The 23371-nt window shown below is 33.4% G+C and overlaps 1 protein-coding gene across 2 annotated transcripts; it reads left to right on the top strand.

Moving 5' to 3' along the window:
* The first annotated feature begins 9039 nt into the window (after positions 1 to 9039).
* Positions 9040 to 12850, top strand: LOC123253365 (60S ribosomal protein L10). 2 transcript variants are annotated; one of them, XM_044682561.1, is made up of 6 exons: positions 9040 to 9074; positions 10987 to 11045; positions 11270 to 11377; positions 11497 to 11635; positions 12185 to 12347; positions 12617 to 12850. In XM_044682561.1, the coding sequence occupies exons 1-6, from the start codon at positions 9052 to 9054 to the stop codon at positions 12770 to 12772; spliced, it is 648 nt and encodes a 215-aa protein (XP_044538496.1). In that variant the 5' UTR covers positions 9040 to 9051; the 3' UTR covers positions 12773 to 12850. The 2 variants fall into 2 exon arrangements, with proteins under 2 accessions (XP_044538496.1, XP_044538497.1); XM_044682562.1 differs by lacking the exon at positions 11270 to 11377.
* Positions 12851 to 23371: the final 10521 nt, after the last annotated feature.

Consider the following 23371-nt stretch of genomic DNA (forward strand, 5'->3'; position numbering starts at 1 on the left):
AATTGAATAATGGTTGCATAACTGAGGAGAAACGAAATGAAACCAGGATTACATTATATACATTAACATTGGTGAACAACTGTGAATGACTTGGCAATTCTTGGCTATATAATGATCTATGGCAGAAAAACTACCTTAGATGAAAATGTTATCTACCTCCTGAGAAAGAGATGATGGAGACTGAATTTAGATCAAAGCATGCTTTTAAAAAAAATATTCTCTTTCTCACTTCCTCTTCCACCCCCAGCTATGGTGAATGTGAAAATGTTTTGCTCAGATTCCTTAGCATTAGTGGTATGCTGTTGCTTGTCTTATGGGGTATAGAGAGAAAGACTGGAATTCATATGAATGTTTAAAACAATAAAAAAGGCAACATTCATCAAAAAACATAATTAACTTAAGGTCTGATTTTAATTCTATTTCAAATTATTCTTTTGCCTGAGTTTTATCACGATAAAACATTATTGGTATTTGATAATAGTGACTGCTAGATCTGTGGACTTCAAGGATAAACTACAAAAAACTCATTTCCTCTAACATTCAGAGAATAAACATTTACTAAACATTGGCTTATAAACATTGAATTAAGGTAGGGCTAAATACTTCATACAGAGATGTATCTTTTTTTATTTAATTTTTTTAAAGAGCAGGTTTTCTTTTAAAATTTTTTCTCTCTCCTTTATTCGCCCCCATGAAAAATAAAACATCTAGCAAATATGAAATCAAACAAAACAAATTACCCATTTCAAAAAAACTTAGGTAGCATTTAATACCCTGACTACTTCATTATAGTGTACTTCATCTTTCTCTAGAACTATGAATAATTTCATTAATCAAAGTTAGGTATTTATGTGTTTTGATCTTAAAAATAAATGAAAATTACTTTGTCAGTAAAGTATAGAATGAGATAGAGGAAAGAGAAATTTGAGATAGACTAGTTTAGAAAGCTGTGGAATAGGGCAGCTAGGTAGCTCAGTGGATTGAGAGCCAGGCTTAGAGACTGGAGGTCCTGCATTCAAATCTAGCCTTAGACACTTCCCAGCTGTGTGACCTTGGATAAGTCACTTGACCTCCATTGCCTACCCTGACCACTCTTCTGCCTTGGAGCCAATACACAGTATTGACTACAAGATGGAAGGTAAGGGTTTAAAAAAAAAGAAAGCTGTGGAATAATCTAATTGAACTAATGGTAAGGATAAGTGGTAAGGATAAGGATAGTAAAAGAGAAAAAATGAGTTTTATTTTCTCCCTAAGTTATGTTGGTATAGGCATAAGAAAAGCAGTAAGAGAAATTGTAGTAATAATACTTTGAAGTCTTCAAGTGGTATTTCAAATAAATTTGGACCTAGACCTTTTGCTGAATTGAGCACCTTTTCACTCAGATTAAAATTTTCTATTCCCTTTTCTATTTTAAAGTGTTATAGTGTTAGGTCAGAATACACCCTAGCCAGTTATTTATCTTTAAATCATTAATAAATTCAGCATTAATAAATTTTGAGACTTTATTTTTTCTATTCTTTTCTGTGTTTTTTAATTGCTTTACAACCTGCCTTTCCTTACCAAATTGCTCTTGCAAATTAAAATAGCAAAATGTCTTTTTATCAGGATGAATGAACAAGCAGTCAAAATGTGCTTTTTTAGTGCCTATTATGTGCTTGGCATTATACTAGATGCTATACAAAGAAGTAAGAATCAAGCAATCTATTTGAGAGTAGTTTACATTCTAATAAGGGAAACAACTATATATGAAAACATACAACATACAGCTAATAAAAAAAGTGTGTCCAAGTAGATGGCTTTAAGAGGCATTTTATTGTAGCTAAAGATTAAAACATGCTACTAAAAATGCCCAACAAATTTAAAAAAACCTATTAAGCACTAAAATAAAAATCCTGAAATTCTGAATTACAATTTAAATCATTTTTTAATTATTTAATTAATAAAACTTGGGGATTTTTTTTAATTGGCTTGATAAGCAGTTAATTTGCCTAAGAAAAAAGTAATCCATTCCATGCAGCAGTGACTGTGTCTCTGGGTATTTGAATCACACCATCTTGCCATTGTAAAATATTTTTTATTGCATTATTAAGTATTTTCCTTCACCTTACCTGCCCTCTCCATTTTTGAATTACTTTTACCAATTTTAAGTTTAAAATTAAGGAGTGATGGTGATAAAGACAGGAACATAACTCTCAGAAAATTTATATCCTTTTTTACAATGTTGAATCCTACATTATTTTATCCACCCACCTCAGTTAGTTGATGTGAAAAAGAAGAAATAAGTAATACAAGAAAGTTGTAGGAAAACAGTTCAAAACAAAAGCAAACCAAACAAAAAAACAGTTATCTAGAGAGATGCCATGAGGGGTTACAATTCTTAGAATAGTCAAGACTTTTCTAAAAAGACTTTCCCTCCATCTTACTCTGTGTTATCCAAAATATCAGTATCAACTTCAAAGCTATGTCTTTTGGAAAAAGGTTCATTTAGGATAAGGAACATTAATTATTTTTATATATGAAGTTACAGAAATAAAGCAACTACATTTAACTTCTGGGGGTTTGAATGGTTTGGGAAGGCATCATTAAGAAAATATAAAACGAAATGGTAATTTAGGGTTAGGGGGGTGTCATAATTTGTTAGAGATCAAATGGTAAGATTCAGTTTGAGAATTGAGTGGAATTTAAGGAAATTAAGGAATATACTTATATTAAGGTAAGATTTAATAACTAGATATGGAAGGATTTGAGCAGAAATGGGGTTGAATTAGATTGGTTTTGGTGAAAATTTAAAGTTGGAAAGATGGGAAATTGGAAAGAGTGGGTCCAGATTCACAGTCTAATCATGATGTCAGTCCCAAGAATGATCATATCATGTAATGGCTTCGAAGATTCACAATAGTAAAATGAATTTAAAGACAGTGATTCTTACCAATTAGGAAGGGAGACAGGAAGGAAAGGGGGTGAATATTTGACTTAAACTTTGCAAAAAGAAAGGCTAAAATTTTTTTTCACATAATTGAGGGAAAAAATAATTTTTAAAAACAAAAATGAAAGAAAAATCCCCAGACCTATTAGAACCAGAGGGTAAAGTGGAAATAGAAAACATCCACTCAAGTCCCAAGGAACCAATCATGTGTGGTAGGTGACACAAAGGCTCTACAGCAGACTGGGCATGAATAACCCAAATGAACATTAAGGATGGAGAGGTCTCTAACTTGGGACATCTCTCATTTCTGCTGAGCTACTGCAATTCTGCTTTGTTCATAGAACATGATGTTGGATGTTCATATCCCCCATGTCTCACAGTAGATACCAGAGTCCTTCAGAGAGACCTTGAGAGTATCCTTGTATCACTTCTTCTGACCTTGTGTGAGTCTGTAAAATAGTCCTTTGGTCAAACATGCATTTGGCTTTTGACCAGGGCTGTGCTCTCTGGGTAGTGTCTGAACCTCTGGCCATCCAGCTGCAGAAAAAACGGCATCTTCCAGGACTTCTCTTCAGAATCTTCCCAAGGCAATTCAGATGGAAGCAATTCTGTTTCCTGGCATGGTGCTGGTACAGTGTCCAGGTTTCACAGGCATACAACAATGAGGGCAGCATAAAGACTCTGTAGACCTTCAGTTTGGTAGGCAGCCTAATACTCAATGCTCTTGTCCCACACTTTCCTCTGGAGTCTTGCAAACTTAGCTAGTTCTGGCAATGTGTGTTACAGCTTCCTGGATAGTATACTACCACGGTAAGTGAAGTAGTCCACGGCACTCAAAATTCCTCCTTTTGCTGTAGCTGATGGTTCCACACATGGATATAGTCATAACTGTGAAGAACCTCCTTTTCCTTGGTGTTGTCAGACCAAAATTATCGCAAGGGGCTGAGAATTGATCAGCCTCAGAGACTGCAATGGGTGTGCATCTTGGACAGGAGTAAAACTGTAAAATGTAAAAAGGTAAAATGGCGCATGTGATGTTTAAAGTCTTTTGACTCTCAGATAAACTGGATTTTAAGTGAAGCAGTCTCAAAATCATTGGTCTCTCTTTTCCAGTCAGAGGTACAAATTTAAAAGGCAGGAGAACTGGCTATGGCTCAGGATACACTAGATGACCTTTGAATCTGATAACAGACCAAACTCCAAGCACTCCACAGTGTCCACATCAGCCAACTTTATGGACACTGGAAAAAGTTGCCTTATCTGCCCATTTTGCAGAGGAAGGCTTCACTTGCCTGGGATACTACTACACATGCTACCACTTTTTGGAGCCACTGGTTAAGAGCTGGATGGTGAACAACAAGGGAGGAAAGGAGCCCTGAAAATGGCTCAGCAAACCCTTCTGCCAGAGTTACTAATCTTCCCTGAAAATGCCATACCCACTGCCCTATAAAGGATAGAAGAGCTTGAAAAATATTCCAAAAGGCAAAAAATAAAGGGTTGTAATCAACTGTGGGGCAGCTGGGTGGCTCAGTGGATTGAGAGCCAGGCCTAGAGACTGGAGGTCCTGGGTTCAAGTCCGGCCTGGGACACTTCCAGCTGTGTGACCTTGGGCAAGTCACTTGACCCCTATCGCCCACCCTTACCACTCCTGGGCTAAGGACGGTCCCTACCCCAGATGAAAAAGGAGGAGGGTTGGGCGTGGGACTAGCAACCCCACCCTGTAAAAACTACATCTGCTAAAGAAACTGCAACCTAAAGTAGGGGCAGCTGGGTAGCTCAGTGGATTGAGAGCCAGGCCTAGAGACAGGAGGTCCTAGGTTCAAATCCGACCTCAGACACTTCCCAGCTGGGTGACCCTGAGCGACCCATTGCCTACTGGTTGTGGCCCTATGCTCCTAGAATGGAGTCCCAGTATAATAAAAAAAAAATCAACTGTAATTTACCAGGTAAATCCACCTATAATTCTACAGAGGAAGAATCATTTGTATTTATAACCCATTATGTTACTTTGGAGGGCATAGGGTATTCAGAGTAGACCTGTATCTTCCTGTAGATAATTTGCGTGCACAGAAGTCACTTGGAGAGTTAAGCTGTTGTATGGTCTAGGTATAGAAAGGCTTCATCCATCACTTCCCTGACAAAATTATTATTTTTTGGCTGAAGATGAGGACAATTTATTCCAATAGCAATGAGGGAAGCAGAAGCAAGTGCTGTGGAGTGATTGAAGCTCAGTTAGACATGGAAGAAGCCAAGGTCATCCATATACTACATTATGACTTTTGTCTCACCATGTCCAGGATAAGGAGGGAGAGAGAGAGAGAGGCTCTCTGCTATTTAAATCCAATCACTACTAATGTCATTTTGGTTCTCTCTTTTTTTTTTATTTTATTTTTTTTTTAAACCCTTACCTTTTATATTGGTTCCAAAGCAGAACAGAAAGGGTGAAGAAATGGGGATTAAATGACTTGCCCAAGATAATACAACTATAAAATATTCGAGGTCACATTTGAATCCAAGACTTCCAACTTCTAGGCTAGTTCTCTGTCCACTGAGCCATCTAACTAACCCTGTTTTAGCTCTCTTAAATACAAAGGTGACATGTACTAGGTACTTTTTACAAATATCATTTGACACTCACAACAACCCTCACAGAAGCAGAAACTGAGGCAGACAGAAGTGAAGTGACTTATTTAGACTTTGGCCACAGCTTGGTTCTAGGCCTGTGAATTACCTTCAATCTGGTTTAGTCTGTCTGCCAAGATAATTTGTGTAATTAAGTGTTAATATAATATAATTTAAAGTGATCAAATGAATAACAGAAGAAACATATGAATACTTACCAAAATATAAAACATTAACAGAATAAGTATTGAAAATTTGAATAAAATTTAATAATAAGAATGTTTTGATGGAGAGTCAAGCCCCAGGTTCAAATAATGATTTTTATTAAAAAAATTTATTTGTAAAAATAGTTCATAAAATGAAGTAAAATTAGAAAAATAAGTGGTCCTCCCAAACTTCCTCTTTGACTTAAACATGGTATCCAGACATAAACTAGTGACTAAAACACAAGAAAGAAAACTATAGACAATAATCCTAATGAATGATAACTGATTGTTAAATATAATATTAGTGAAACATATTAAAACTGCACCATGATGATCTGGTTGGAATTATACTTGCAACTCTATATTGGTTCAATATCAGGAAGATAATTAAGAAAAATAAATAATGTTGATAACAAGAATAACAATATAATATAAATATATCACTAAATGTAGGGAAAGTTTTTGACAAAATAAAAAACCATCTGTGTAAAAAAGAGAAAAGAAAAACACCACTAAAATGTTTAGGAAAAATCATACTATTCTTTAACATGTTAAATTTTGTAATAAAAGAAAGACCAATATAATATGTAATATGTAAATGTCACAGGCCTTCCTAATAGGACTCAAACAAAACTAGATGTACAATATCACAATTACTTGATATGCTGCTAAAAGTGTAAAATGAAAGAAAAATCTATGTTATTCCTGATTCTAGGTCCAGAAGTTCTGTATCTATTGTAGCATGTGACCATTCAATAAAATATTTGATATTGGTTTAAAAATAATAGAAAAACCAGAACACAAGCATACAAAATAAAGATAGAAACTGTTGTGTTAGAGTCTGATAAATTCATGATCGTGGGGTAAAAATCACTATTTGATGAAAAGTGATGGGGGGAAACTAGAAAAGTCCTGACAAAAATTAGGTTAAACTTTCTACCTACACTTTATATTGCTATTTTGCATCTGCAAAAGGTCATATCAGAAACAAATAAGAGAGAGAGAAATTGAAATACTTGTTGCAGCTTTGGTTTGGGGAAGAATCCCCATTATCAGTCTATCAGGTATTAATCAAAAGAAATCAGACACATCAGAAAAATTTTTTAAAAGGCAAAAATAAGTAGTTTTCCTCAACAAACATTCAAAGGATATAAACAGTTCAAAATAAAAAATTTAAGCTAAAGAGAAATTATTAAGCAATTCAAGTAACTGGAAGATTAATTATGTAATATGTTGCCCATCTCCTGAAAGATGATTATTTCAAGGTACAGAATGATCAATGTATTTCTTGATAGGAACAACATTGTAATTTTGTTTGTGCTCATCTATCATATTTGTTACAAGAATTTTCCTTTTTTTCTCTTCAGTTCAGGTGGCAATATTTGGATAAATATTAGGATTGGAAAAAATACTATTTGGGGGCAGCTGGATTTGGGTTGCTCAGTGGATAAAGAGTCAGGCGTGGAGATAGGAGGTCCTAGGTTCAAATGTGGCTTCAGATACTTCCTAACTGTGTGACCCTGGGCAAGTCGCTTAACCTCCATTGCTTAACCCTTCCTGCTCTTCTGCCTTAGAACCAAGACACATTATTGATTCTATGTTTAGTTTATGTTTAGTTTCAAATTCTCTTTTTTTTATTTCAGTGCCCATAGAGAAAGAAAATTAAAATCCATTACAGTATGTGTTGTTAAGTAAAACTAATTATCAGATTAGTCATGTGCAAAACTAAATGTCCTTTAATCTTATACTTTAATTCTATGAATTTGTCTTTTTTGAGATGTGATAGCATGTATCATCTTAATTCTTTTTTCCGTCTGAATTTTGTAAGCTGATCCAATTTATTTTCTGCATTTAAAAAATTTATTATATATACTGTTTGTTATGTATCTTAAAATTTACTTATAAAAACTTCTTTAATGTTAAATGACAAAAATTTTCATGATCATACATTTTCATTATGTATGTATGCCATACAAATGGCATAATATCCATTTGTTTCATTATATCTGCATTAAAATTTCAAATAAAAATATTTTTTAAAAATACTTTCTAATTATTCTTACTTTTGCTATTTTTCTTGGGTTGGTTATTTCACATCTGTACAACTTTTCTTTGAATTTAACTTTTTAATTTTTTTCTATTGTACTTTGAGTTCTTTAATTGAATTGTTTTGTCTTTTTTTGTATTTTTAGTAATGGTATGATGTTTTGTATTTTGTAGATGATTAATAAATAATTGTTTAATTGGTAACATTCATTTTTTACTTTTAAAAGTATTTTATGTGTAATTCTTTTACAAATTTTGTGCTTTTAAAAAAGTTTGTAAAAAATCAAGATATTTTAGTGTAGATTATTGTATTAAGTTTAGGAGTTGTTTTTAATTTAATTCTGGGCATGTTTATTATTAGATTGGCAATGTCATTAATAATTATCCTTATTGTCACTGTTTTGGTGATCATGTAGGTTTTAAAATTAATGCTTTTTTGTAGATTTTAACACCTTAATCACAGATGAACAAATACTTTAAAAATATTTCCTCATACTTTAAAAATATTACTTTTCTTAACTTTTATTAAACAGCCCATTTTATATTCTTTGTAATTGAGACTTCATTTTTTTTTTAAACTTTTTTTTTTTTTTTTAAACCCTTAACTTCTGTGTATTGACTCATAGGTGGAAGAGTGTGTAAGGGTAGGCAATGGGGGTCAAGTGACTTGCCCAGGGTCACACAGGTGGGAAGTGTCTGAGGCCAGATTTGAACCTAGGACCTCTGGTCTCTAGGCCTGACTCTCAATCCACTGAGCTACCCAGCTGCCCCGAGACTTCATTTTAAAAAAAATTATGACTGGAATATATTTTTTTGTTTTGATATGGTGAATTTTCAGTAAAAGTCTGCTTAACTTATGATATATTGCATGCTCTAACTTAGCTAGGTTTTTTTTTTCCCGTGGTATGTGCAAATAAGCAGGTAGTTTTTTTTTTTTTTGTCTATCTGGTTGCATGTTTTGAGGTAGTTTTTGAATTGGTTTGTTGACCTAAAGTTTTAAAAATATATATTTCTAGTGTTTAACATTATGTTTTATTAAAACTTTGCTTTTAATAAATTATTGTTATAGTAACATGCATGGAAAATAAGTATTAATAAAATGACGAGGATATAATGGAATAACATTTTTAGTCAGTTTTCCTAAGGAAGTTGTTTTAAGCTCCGCCTCTTCGATGACACCAGGGCGCCAAAAGTCGAGACGCCATATTTAAAGACTGCGCAGGCGTTAAGCTTCCTTTGTCTGCTTTAACGATGGGCCGCCGTCCTGCTCGTTGGTAAGTAATTTTTATTTTTAGCGAATTTTATGTTAAAAAGTAACAGAAAATAATTTTGCTTTTGGTAACAATTATGTTTTGTGCTGTAGAAAACTTAATTGTCCGTTGAATTTGTTTTACTGCTGTTTAAGTTTAATATCTATGATGGGAATCTTACGTGAGGTAAAAGTTCTCCACAAAGGAAAAAAAGAATTAAACTAGAAAAGGAAAGACACAGAGAGAGAGAGGGAATAATGAGGGGGAACGATTTTTCCTTGACTTCTAAATTTTTCTTCCGTTTTCCAACTCCCGTCTGCCCCTTGTGTAGCACTAATTCAGTTGAATTAGGCAGATCTCGTATTCATATTCCCCTTCTTTCTCTATCTTTCTTTGAGTTGGAATATACTTTTGGTATACATGACTAAATCTTTTGCCTCAGCCTTCAGTATTTTACTATTCACCTTACTACTAAGTAAATTCTGAGGGGGAGAGGACTTTACCAAACTTAATTCCAGTTTCTTTCTTGTAAGAAGACAGAAAGAAAGCCCTCTTCCAGCTCTTTAATCATAAAATCTATCCTTCCTAGTTAAGAAAGTGAAATAGAAAAGATATTTCGTCTCTAGTATGAAGGGTGCTGGAAATGGAAGAAATTAAGTCACATAGTTTTGACGTTTTAACCACTGTAATGTTAATTAGCATTCTAAAATTAAGTTTCAAATAGATGTTAACTGGTATTTTTAAAAAGTATGTACACATTAAAAACCATGTTCATGTGATTTTGGTTAAAGTGTAATGACATCAAAACAAATACAATCTGATACCATGGTATTTAATAGCACTAAACATCTTATTTTTAAAAATCAATAATACATTGAATATACACTTTGAAATATCCCCGTAACAAAAATGTTCATTTTCTAAAACAGTCTTGATAAAATGAATTAAATTCCATAAAAATTACTAGTCATTAAAATAACAAATTCTAAATACATTTTAAATTTCTTCTAGGCACTATCTTTTTAAAATGACAACTAAAATTAATAATTTTTAAATATCCTAGTTATCACAATGGACAGCTGAAAACACTTTCCATATTGGTTTTTTTAAACTTTGTTATTCAAAACAATATATTTTTGGTAACTGGGAACTTTTTAAAAGAGGGATTATTTTGAATGTTGTTAGTCCTTTTGCTTTGCACACTATCTGGCACCAAATAAATAATAGATAAATAAAACTGAGGAATAAGTAACCCTGCCTAAATCCCTTTATTAAGAAAAATAATTTGTTTTTTAAAAACTTCAGTATTAAGCCAAAATTGAACTCACTTTAAAAATTGTATCTTAATACCTTTTAGCTGAATTTTCCCCTAATCATCCTTTTCCCACCTTAACGTAATCTTAATTTTTAACCCAATTTTCAGTTTAATTTCTTAAGATACAAAATTACTCAGTAGTTCATTTTTTTCTTACTTAAAGAATGTGCGTAGCACAAAAAATACTTGTGAAAATTTTTTACCAAAAAAGGATAAGAAAAACCACTAGAATGATAATAAACATTTATACTACACCTGTTATATGCTAGGAACTGTGTTAACATGTTTTTTAAACAAAGAAGATATTGTTATAAGCCCTATGTTACTGTTGAAACTGAACCAAAAAAATTAATTGTCCAAGTTCATAGAATTGTTGAAGACTAAACTTGAACTCTAGGCTTCCTAAATCTAGCCAAGTGCTTTATTTACTAAAGTCTGTAATTGTTTCTAAAAAGACAGTTTCATTTTAAAAATTAAATATTTAAGTGTGTGTATAGTTTGGTGTGATTTAAATAAGCATTTGATGACATAACTGAATATTTTAGCCAGGTGTAATGAGATATTTTGTAGTTCTCATTTTCTTTAATCAGGTAGTCTCATTAGCTCTCCTCATCTCTTAAGCTATAGATATTGCAAGAACAAACCATATCCAAAATCACGCTTCTGCCGAGGTGTCCCTGGTAAGTGCCAATTGGGAGGTAAGATTATATAGGTTGATATTTTAAAACGGGTTGTTACTTAGCACAGTCTTTATTTTCATTCTTCTTTCCATGTTCTCTAAAAGATGTACAAAATTGACAAATCACATGAGTTGTTAGGAAAATGGTAAAACATGATTTTTTTCCTTATTTCAACCTGTACCTTCTTAGAATTAATGTTAACTGAACCACTTCTCTTTTTACAGATGCAAAGATACGAATCTTCGATTTAGGTCGAAAAAAGGCAAAAGTAGATGAGTTCCCACTCTGTGGCCACATGGTGTCTGATGAATATGAACAACTATCTTCTGAAGGTTTAAAATAAAAAATTAAGATGTCTTAATAATGCTTGTAATTCCACAAAAACCAAATTGAAGGTAGCCCTTATTTTTATAAATTCATTGTTCAGTTCTTACACTTTCTTTTTCTGTAGCTTTGGAAGCTGCGCGAATCTGTGCAAACAAATATATGGTGAAGAGTTGTGGCAAAGATGGCTTCCACATTCGTGTTCGACTGCACCCTTTCCATGTTATTCGAATCAACAAAATGTTGTCTTGTGCTGGTGCTGATAGGTAAGAAAAGATTCTTTAACTAAAAGTACTAACCTAGGATTTGGTGGGAGAGTTTCTCAATCCATTTACCCAAATTTGATCTCACCTAAGCAGTGTCTATAAAGTAACTCCCATATCTAATTTGTTAATAAACTTAGGGAGGAGAAGGATGAGTAGGTGTAGGAGGTTTCTTTATACTTAAAAGTGTACTTTAGAATTGATGGATTTTGGTCATACAGATTATTACTAATATGTATCTTGTATTTAGAACATTCTTTTTGCAATACTTCGCAAAGACAAAATCAAGGTGATGGTGTGTTTTTTTAGCCTTGGCATCTGTTAGGTTGTCAGTCAGCAACTACTAATACTTAGCTTTCTAAAAATTTAAATGTATTCATTATTTGTAATGATACTTTATGTAATACATATAATTATTATTTAAGTGTATTAATGATTATTCCTTTTTGTGCTTTATTTTGATGTTAGAAATTTTTTCTATCAAGAGTTAAAAATTTTTTCAGGGACAGCTTCCTAGATGTCACATGACTTTTTTTCCATATCTATATCCAGGCTTCAGACAGGCATGCGGGGTGCCTTTGGTAAACCTCAGGGTACTGTTGCTCGGGTACATATAGGACAGGTGATCATGTCTATTCGTACCAAAGTCCAGAACAAGGAACATGTGATTGAGGCTTTGCGCAGGGCTAAGTTTAAGTTTCCTGGACGCCAGAAGGTAAGAAATACTCAAGTTATTATATCTCCTCAATGAGAAGGTAGATGATCATTATTAATAGCACTTACTTTAAAGTTTGTAAAACAGTGGGTTTTTAAAATATATATTACTATATCTATATAAATTGTTCTTCACAAAACCCAGTAAGATACGTTTTTCCATTCTTAATTTTGACTATCTTCTGAAAAAAAAAAAAGAAATATGTAAGGGGGAAAGTAGAGTTTAAAAAGACTATAGCTCTAGCTTAATTTTTATTATACCTCTTACAGATCCATATCTCAAAGAAGTGGGGCTTCACCAAGTTTAATGCTGATGAATTTGAGGAGATGGTAGCTGAGAAATGTCTCATTCCTGATGGCTGTGGGGTCAAGTATATCCCCCACCGTGGTGCATTGGATAAATGGCGAGCATTTCACTCATTGTAAAGGGAAAGGATCCAATGTATTAGTTATCCTTGTTTGTCTTCATCTTAATTGCAAATAAATCTGAGTTGGTTTAGCTAACTTTGTTGTTGGATGGTATGTTTTTCTGAGTAGGAAAAGAAGAAAACACATCTTGATAACTATGATTTTCTTGTAGGAGGAGAGGAAGATATAAATATCCTGGAAATTTTTAGCTCTCACAGCATTAAAGAAAGATTTTATTTTATTTATTTAAAAATTTTTTAATTTTAATAACAAATTTCCACATGAGTTTTCTGAGGTTAAATAATCCAAATTGTTTCCCTCCCTATTTCCCTCCCTCCTCCTGGAGCTGGCAAGCAATTTAATCTGGGTTTTACATGTATTATGCAAAATGTTACCATATTATTTATTTTTGCAAGTAAATAATTTTATAAAATCAGAACCCTAAAACATACTCAAACAACTGATAAATCATATGCTTCTATCTGCATTTTTAGTTTCAACAGTTATTTCTCTGGACATAGCATTTTTTTCATAAGCCCCTCAGAATTGTTCAGAATTATTATATTGTTGTTAGTAGCAAAGAAACACTTGATTATTCACAATATTGCTGCTGTGTGCTTTTCTTGGTTCTAGCTCTTTCTGAAAACATCCTGTTCATTCCTTATAGTACAATAGTATTCCATCATTGTCATATATCACAATTTGTTCAGCCATTCCTCAATTGAGGGACAGTCCTTTAATTTTCGATTCTTTGCCATCAAAAAGAGAGCAGTTATTTTTTTCTTGGGGAGTACATTGATGATTTGTTCAGTATCTTTTTTTTTTTTAAACCCTTGTACTTTCGGTGTATTGTCTCATAGGTGGAAGATTGGTAAGGGTAGGCAATGGGGGTCAAGTGACTTGCCCAGGGTCACACAGCTGGGAAGTGGCTGAGGCCGGGTTTGAACCTAAGACCTCCTGTCTCTAGGCCTGGTTCTCACTCCACTGAGCTACCCAGCTGCCCCCTCAGTATCTTTTTTTGAGATAGGATTACTTAAGTATCCTTTTCCTCATTTGTTAATAGAGGCAATTTAAATTTTTGTTAAATATCCATTTCACTATTAGATTTATTGTCATATAGCTGGATAAAGTAGGTCCTAGTGATTGCTTGAATTTTCTTTTAATTAAAAAGGTAAAATCACTTCATTTTTAATACTGGTGATTTTATTCTCTGCCTTTTTTTAATCATCTTATTAACCCATGCTGTTATCTTTTTTTATAGGCCCAACCCCTAGTTGTATTTATTAGTTCAATAGTTCTTTTACTTTCAATTTTATTTATTTCTCTTTATTTTTAGGATTTCCAATTTAGTCTTTAATTGGGGATTAAAAAAAAATTTTTTTAGTTGTGGGCCCAAATCATTAATATACTTTTTCCCTTATTTTACTGATAAAAGCATGTAGGATTATAAAAATTTCCCTGATTATTGCGTTGAAATCATCTCATAAATTTTGATTATGTTTCATTGTCATTCTCTTAAAAGAAATCTGATTGTTTCTATGATTTATTCTTTGATACATCCCCTTTGAAGATTTATATTATTTAGTTTCCAATTTATTTTTAATTTGCCTTTCCATGAATCCTTATTGATTATAATTTTTTATTGTATTATGATCAGAAATTTTGCATTTATTATTTCTGCTTTTCTGCATTTGGTTGTGAAGTTTTTCTAGTACATGGTCAGTCTTTGTATATGTACCATGTGCTGCTGAAAAGAAAGTATATTCCTTTGAATATAACTTTTCTAAAATTTCATTCACTTCCTTTACTTATTTTTTGTTTAGATTTATCTAGAGGTTCTATCCTTTCTCCTTAAGCTCCTATAGTTTCTCCTTTAAAAAACTAGAAGCTATACCCATTTTATGCATATAAAATGTCTATACCACCTTTATTCAAGATATAATTACCTTCCTTATCTCTTTTTTGCTTTAGCTTTGTCTGAGATCATGATCGCTGCTTCTGCCTTTTTTGTCACAGTTGAAGCTCAATATAGTCTGCTCCACTCCTTACCTTTATACCTACCTCAAATGTATTTCTTGTAAATGACATAAGGTAGAATTCTGGTTTTTAATCCACTCTGCTATCTGCTTCTCTTTTATGGGTAAGTTCATCTCATTTAATTCATAGTCATGATTACCATCTGTATCTCTATCTTCCATCTTATTTTTCCTCTTTAAAAGTTTTTGAATTTTTATTTTTAAAATTATTTTTCCATGTTTATGTGATTCATTTTCTTTCCCTCCCCCTCTATTTTTCTCTTTGATCTTGCCCTTTCTCTTTTTATTTTTCACTTGTGTCTTGCTTTTAATCATGGCTGCTCAGTAATACCCCCTTTCTTATTCCCTTTCTATTTCTCTATAAGATAAAATAGGATTCTATACCTCATTGAATCTGGCTGTTCTTCCTTTGAGCTGATTTCAGTGAGAATTACTTTTCACTACTTTGTAATAGTTCCCCACCATCACCTTTTTATGTGATATAATTTACCCCATTTTACTTCTCTCTACTACTTGCTACTCTTATTCTATTTCTCTTACTACAATCCTCTTACACCCCCTACTTTTTTTGTGTATCATCTTAAACAGCTTGCTACCACATCTCTAGGTATACTTCTAATTACTATGATAATGGTAACAACTTAAAGTTATAGTTATCATCTTTCCATATAGCAATATAAACAGTTTGAATTTGTTGAAGTCCTTAATTTTTTTCCTTTTATTTACCTTTTTATACTTCTCTTGAATTTTGTATTTGGACATCAGATTTTCTATCTAAATATGGTCTTCAGGAATGCTTAGAAATCTATTTTATTAAATTATCATACTTGTAAAACTATTTCCCTTGCCTTCTAGAATATCATAGTCAAAGACTTCTGGTCCATCAGTGTGGAATTGGCAGATCCTGTGAAATACTGATTGGGGCTTCATAATACTTGAAATTTCTTTCTATCTGCTTGCCATATTTTCTTTTGATTTATTATAGGAGGTGATCTGTAAATTCTTTCAATTTCTATTTTATCCACTTGTTCAATTGGGTAATGTTTTGTAACAATGTCTTTTTTATTGAAACTTTCAGTCCAATAATTCTTAAATTATCTCCTGCATCTGTTTATTGTTTTTTCAGTGAAATTTAATATTTTCTCCTATTTTTTCATTCTTTTGATTTTTTTTTTTTGTTTCTTGATGTCTCATGAAGTTACTAGCTTCCATTTGCCCAGTTTTAGTTTTTAAAGAATGAATTTCTTCCATGACCTTTTGGTCCTCCTTTCCCATTGTGTAAATGGAATTAGTTCCAGCCCATTCCTAGTTAGACTTGTACTTAACCTAGACATAGAAATTAGGTCACCCTCACCTTCCTTAGTGAGGAGGGGAGACTTTAGGGTTACCCAACACATTACAATAAGTAACAAATCAAGAATAAGGGACTGCCCTTTGGGTAGTCCAAATCAATATAGAGACTGCCATTTGTCCATTTGAATTAGAGGTGGACCCACGGGAAGTGACGAAAGACACTATCTCTTTAAGTAAGTTGGTTACTTCCTATGGAGGCAGTTCCCGCACTGAACTTGGTGCTGAAGGACCTCTCCTGAGACCACAGAACGCTTACACTCTGTATTGTCACGTGGGCAAGTTAGGCTGACTTCCTTGGCCTACCTAGGCCTCTTCTAAACTCTGCCTAAAGCAGGCACAAGCCTCTCTGGTTGTTGGGCCTTGTGGCTTGCAGCTTCATTTATTTAGCTTTTTAACCTTCTCTCTCGTCTGGGCCTGGCCAGACTACCCTCTCCCTTTCTCTTTATTCCTATACTTTTACCTTCCTGATTGTAAATAAACTTGTCTCAACCCGTTGCTGACTTGGTTCTGATTTAATTACGGAATCAACCTGAATTGTTGATTCCTGGCGGCCACGTTTAAAATATATATCTATAAAATACCTAAATTTTCCCTCTTACACCATTTGATTCATTCTGTTTTTCATGGAATTCTTTTCTCCATTGGATTTTTTTGCTCTTTCTCTAGTAGATCATTATTGTTTTGTTTTGTTTTTTAATTGAAGGAGAGAGGAAAAATATTAATGGCATGAGGGTTATCAAGAATGGCTTCAAATAAGAGCCTTAAAGAAAGCCAAGGATTTTGTGAGGCATAAATGAAGAAAGACTGTATATATAGCCTGTCAAAATTGTGGTCAAGAATTGAAATATTCATTTGCAGGAATAGCATTGTGAATTATGCCATGATAAGAGGAGGGTTTGGAAAATTTAGGACTGAAATGCTGAGGTTTATTTTTTATTTTTATTTTTTTTCATTTTTATTTCGAATATTTTCCTCTAGTTACATATTTAGTGTTCTTTCCCTCTCTGAGATTTATTTTAAAGAAAAGTAATTATTGCCTACTAAGTACTAATAGTAGCAGCTAATTCTTTCCTCTTAAGTAGCTTATACTCTCTAGAAGATGTCCTTTGTACTCTAAGAGGACAAAAATAATATCACTATGTTGGTGTCATTGTATAGTGTGCCCATCTGAAGCTTCAAATCATTATGATGTCAGAGGGCTCTCTACTGAAGCTTGGGTATGAATGACTCATAAACATTTGGGTTGGAGCGGTCTCTCTAAATTGTTGCATCTCTCATTTTCTGTTGACCTGCAATTCTGCTTTGCACACATAAGCATGGTACTAGTTGGCCATGTTGCTGTGTCTCCCCGTGTCTCACAATAGAGACAGAATGTTCTTATGTCATCTGATCTTGTCTAAGCCCTAGCCTATAAAATGACTTTGGACTATTTGACCAGGCATGTGCTTTCTGGGTAGTGTCTGAATTTCTGGCCATCCAATTAGAGAAAGAATGAAGTTAGGGTTAGGATTAGGGCATCTTCCAGGACCTCTCTTCAGAATCTTCCCAAGACAATTCAGATGGAAGTAATTCTGTTTCCTGGCATGGTGCTGGTACAGTGTCCAGGTTTCACATGTAGAATCCCAAAGTTATGACACAGAAACTAAGCAACCACAAGCAAACACAAGCTAGAGACTCCCCAATCCCTCAGATACTAAAAGGTCAGGACATCTTAGAGAAACCGTGGTCACTAACAATAGGGTGTTTGTTAGGACATGATGTAACTATGCTCCCAAATGGTTTATGTACACTCTGCATTTAGCATGCTTCCTTCCCAATGGGGTCCAGGCTGGTTCTAGCATCCTGGACCCTAACTGAGTTAGCATTTAAGTTCCAGTTGCTTATTACATTGTGGGTGTGGACTCATCCTTGCTACGGGGATCTGAACTGGGCATAATACAGGTATACTACGAGGGCAGCGTAAAGACTCTGTAGACCTTCAGTTTGGTAGGCAGCCTAATACTCAATGCTCTTGTCCCACACTTTTTCCTCTGGAGTCTTGCAAACTTAGCTAGTTCTGGCAACGTGTGTTACAGCTTCCTGGATAGTATACTACCAAGGTAAGTGAAGTACTCCACGGCACTCAAAATTCCTCCTTTTGCTGTAGCTGATGGTTCCACACATGAATATAGTCACAACTGGTGAAGAACCTCCTTTTTCTTGGTGTACAAATAAAAAGTAGATAGGGACATCACTAGCAATTGAGTGAATCAGGAAAACCTTTTTGAAGTGAGGACTACTTAAAGATAGCATAATGAAAAATATAATTCTAGTCATGTGTGGCAGTCAATACAAAGGTACACATTTATAAGATGGAATACTGTGTGAAATGATATTACCATAATAAGCCATTAATCAGAAATGGAGTAGAAGAATGATTTGATGTGAATGGTCAAATCTCTTAAGGTAAATCTCTTTAGCATTTAGAGGATACACAAAGAAAGACTTAAAAGATTTCAATATAAATTGAACAAAGGTAGTGCCTGCATAAACAGAAACAAGAATTGGATGTGAGAAGTGTTGCAATATGTATAAATGGAGATTTTGTGCTTTTGAACTATGTATAAACCCCAGAATTCCTTTAGTATTTCCCAGCATTCCTTTTAATCTCTACCACATTGTGTGGTCAACATATTGTATATAGTTTGCTGTGAGCTCTTCTGTTTTCTTTTTCCCACATGCAGGGCTGAGGAAGGTGGCTTTTTGCTCTAGTTTTTTATGTTAGTTAACAGATTTTAGATCTGGGATATCCTTTGATGTTTTGCAACAGATTGCCTTGTAAAGTAATAAATAGGATTTAATTTATTGAGTTTAACTCCTATATTTTACAAATGAGGAAACTGAGCAAGGGCAAAAGTCATAGAATAGGAATAAATGTCAACTTTTTATGAGCATGTAACAAGCAGATTCCAATTGATTTTTCATATACATAAATATTCCTTTATCAGTCAAATTAATCACCATCCTTCATACTTTCCAATTGATGTTCCAATACAGAACTTTTTATACTGTTCATACACTTCTGAAATGAAAGCCCATTTTGTGATCTTTCCCTCTGTTAGTGTTTTTCTCCAAACCATTGTATTTTTTTATGTGTATGGTATCATATATGGTGGCATATAAACATAATATATTGCCTTCAAAAAAATCATTAATATTTTATAGAATTGGAGAAAATGTTGAACCTGAAGACATGAAGATTTATCTCTCTGAGTTCAAAACTAGCCTCAGACACTAGTATGACTGGACTTAATTTTATTTGCCTTAGTTTCTATCTCTATCAAATACGTTGGAGAGTGTTTTTGCCAAGAAAACTCCAAGTAGAATCATTATGTGTTAGATACAACTGATAAGGGCCTACAACAACAAAAATTGTTGATTTGGAAAAAATATAAAGAATACTAAATATTATTACATAATTCTTCCAGGAATGCTTGATCATTAAAAAGTCAAAACAAAAATTTTCCTCTGTGCTCCTGTATACATATAATAAATCCTGATGAATCCTTTTCATGGGATATTGATAAACGGAGTTACAAATTCTCTGAAAATAGGATAAATAATTATGAGAATTAAATGTCTCAGATATATAGATAAATAAAAATATGTAAAGTGGAATTAACTAAAGTTTATTAGACTAGAATACTTATAATCTTGTTGGTAAAATAAAATAGCCTTTATACAAATTGTAGTCGGGTAATAGACTAACCTGTGCTATTTACTTATTACTCTTTTTTTAGTAATATCTTTTCCCTAATCACATTGTAAAAACAATTTTTAACATTATTTTATAACATTTTGAGTTCCAGATTTCCAACTCTTCCTTTTCTCCTTGAGAGGAAACAATCAAATACATATGCTATGATAAAAACCGTATTTCCAGATTAGTCGTGTTATTGGAGAAGACATTTCAAAAATAGAAACCCATGAAAATAAATCAAAGGGAAAAAATTCATAATCTAATCTCTGTTCAGACTTCATCAGACTTCCTATTCTGAAGGTAGACAGTATTTCTGTTGAATGGCTTGGATTATTGTAGTGTTGTGAATAGCTGTCAGTTATGGTAGAAAATCGTGCAGCACTGCTGTTTACTATGTGCAATGTTATGATTTTGCTCACTTCACTTTGCATCAGTTCACAAAACTTTTCCAGAATCTTTCTGTTTGTCCTTTAACAATCATATTCCATTATAATGGTATTCCAGAATTGTTGATTAATTTCCCAATTGATGGGCATCTCTTTGTTTCCAATTCTTTGCACACAAAAAAAGCTGGTATAAATATTTTTGTACATCTTCATCCTTTTCCAACCTAAAAAAAAAGACCTGTGTCCTAACTACTCATCTATAAACTTTTTATTTTATTTACATGATAAAACTCCTGATGTTTAAGTCTGTTGCCCTAAGTTATATAATACTGAAAGTTGTAGCATAATTTGATATGCCTTCATATTGTAAAAATCAAATATGAGATTTTCTAAAACTTTTTATAAGAATTTGTATAAAAATACAGATACAAATGCATGCATATATAATGTCAAATTTGTAGATTTCAGTAAGATAACTATTTTCCATACCCCAAAGATAATGAAGAAAAATACTTGTACAAAAATATTGATAGCTACACTTTGTGGTGGCAACAAAATTGGAAAATGAGGGGATATCTCTCTATTGGGGAACGGCTGAACAAGTTGTGATATCTGATGGTGATGGAATACTACTATGTTATAAGGAATAATTAACTGAAAGATTTCTAAATGAACTGGAAGAATCTCCAAGAACTGATGCAGAGTGAAGTGAGCAGAACCAGGAGAACATTGTACACAAACATTTTGGAACAATCCAGGATATAATGGACTTTGCTATTAGTAGCACTGCAACAAGTCCAGATACTCCTGAATGACTTATGGGAAAGAATGCTAACCACATTGAGAGAAGTAGAGATGCAAGAGAAAAACATTACATCACTTATCACATGTACATGTGGGTATATGATTTGGGGTTTAGGCTTTAAAAGATCGCTCTATAACAAAAATGAATAACATAGAAATAGATATCAAGGGATAACATTTGTACAACCCAGTGGAATTGCTTGTTGGCTCTGGGAGAGGGGAGGGAAAGAAAATGAATCATGTAAACTCAGAAAAATATTAAATAAAATTTTTAAGATAACTTTTCTAAATAGCTATTTGAATTTAGCTCAAGTTTACAAATTGTGTGAAAAAGGGATAGTTTATACTTTTTGAAAATTCTTTTGCTGGAGTCTTTCAGAGAAAGTGTATAGGGATAAGTGAGGAAAATAAACATTTAATAATCAACTATGTATTATTTACTAATTTGATTGGAGGAGAGCAGTTGGGTGTCTCACTGGATTGAAAGCCAGACCCAGAGATGGGAGGTCCTAGATTCAAATCTGGCCTTACACACTTGCTTAGACACTTGTTGGCCTTACACATTTGCCAGACGCTAGACAAGTCACTTGACCCCCATTACCTGACTCTTGCCACTCTTCATACACAGTATTGATTCCAAGATGGAAGGTAAGGATTTGAAAAAAAGAAGAAAGTTTGATTATTAAAATTTAAAAATTGATTAAAGCACATTGTATCAGGGATACCAATCTTTATCACAACAGTTTAAAGCTCTAGAACACTGCTAAATGCTTCAAATTTTATGAAATGGGATATTAATTTTTGGCACACAATATTGTATGAAATGTTTATTCCCTCCTACCTTTCAGGAAATATATTTTTTACTACTAGTATATAGTAAGAATGGATACAGAATGTTTTCATAAAAATCTGTGACTTATTCTCACACAAATATATATAAAGTCTAGGCAGAAATTAGCTCAAGTTTACAAATTGTATGAAAAAGGGATAGTTTATACTTTTTGAAAATTCTTTTGCTGGAGTCTTTCAGAGAAGGTGTATAGGGATAAGTGAGGAAAATAAACATTTAATAATCATCAATTATGTATTATGCTAGTGATGATGAACCTATGGCACAGGTGTCAAAGATGGCATGAATAGAACTCTGTAGTCACATAGGCTGTCCTCTCCTCCCTCTCCTCCAGTTCATTAATAGAAAGGCAAAGGGACTCAGGGTACAGCCGCTCCTTCTCACTCTCCATCATTCCTGATGACATTTTTTCACATCACCTGCCCCTCGGGCCAGCAGCCCAATTGGAGTGCACAGGGCAGTAAGGCAGCTCATAGGTGGTAGAGCTGGAGAGGCTATTCTGGTCCTCTCCACATTTGCTGAGGACATTCTTCACTTTAACCTACCTTTCCTCCCAGCAGCCCAGTGGAAACCCTTTCTCTCCTATAAGGAGTAAGGGAGAAAGTGGGGGGTATACCAGCTCTCAGCGGGGGAGGTGATGGCATACAGTTTGAGGTGTGGGATGGAGGCAGAGTCTAGTATTCTCTCAAAGATTTGCCATCACTGTGATGTGCATCAACAGCTTTAGGCTGCCTTTGATTTTCACAAACCTGGAAGATACTATTATAGTCTGTATTTGATTGTGGAATGCTCTGCATTGTGATACCTTGCTGATGATTTTATTTTGATATTATAGGACAATTTCTTAACATACTGTCAATATGTCTTTAAAATACTAAATCAAGTGAAGGGAACAAATGTAAAATATGATATTTAGAAGAGCATACTTAAAACCTGTAATTTACAAAATGTTAGATTGTAATAGCATAGGTTGGCATAAAAAATACTTTTGGTATTGTTTTTAATTGTTTGGGTATGAGACTATTTGGGGTGTTCTTGAAGATCATACTAGAATGGTTTGATGGTTCATCAGGTTTGTTTTAGAAGTGATAAATAGTATAATAATGTATGTAAAAATCATATTATAATATGGATTATAAGAAGCTAAATTTCTTGGGAGAAGAATTTGTAAGTTTAAAGGAATTTTTTGAAGCTCTGCTTATTTTGTTGACTGTTGTCAGTGTATTGTTATCTGTAAAAGTTTATATATGAATTGGAAAAAATGAAGGACTTTTTCTTTTAAAATAATTAAGGAAGATTTGCTACTTGCATTAAGTTAGTAAGGTATTGGGTTTATAAAAAGTTTCTATACAAAGGACCAGTATGAAGTGGTTTTAGGAAGGTAGGGCTGGCTCTTTAGTTTTAGTTTAGATTTGAAAGATCTTTTAATGCGTCATATTAGGGTGAGGA

Source organism: Gracilinanus agilis, chromosome X, assembly GCF_016433145.1.
Source record: "Gracilinanus agilis isolate LMUSP501 chromosome X, AgileGrace, whole genome shotgun sequence".
NCBI lineage: Eukaryota > Metazoa > Chordata > Mammalia > Didelphimorphia > Didelphidae > Gracilinanus > Gracilinanus agilis.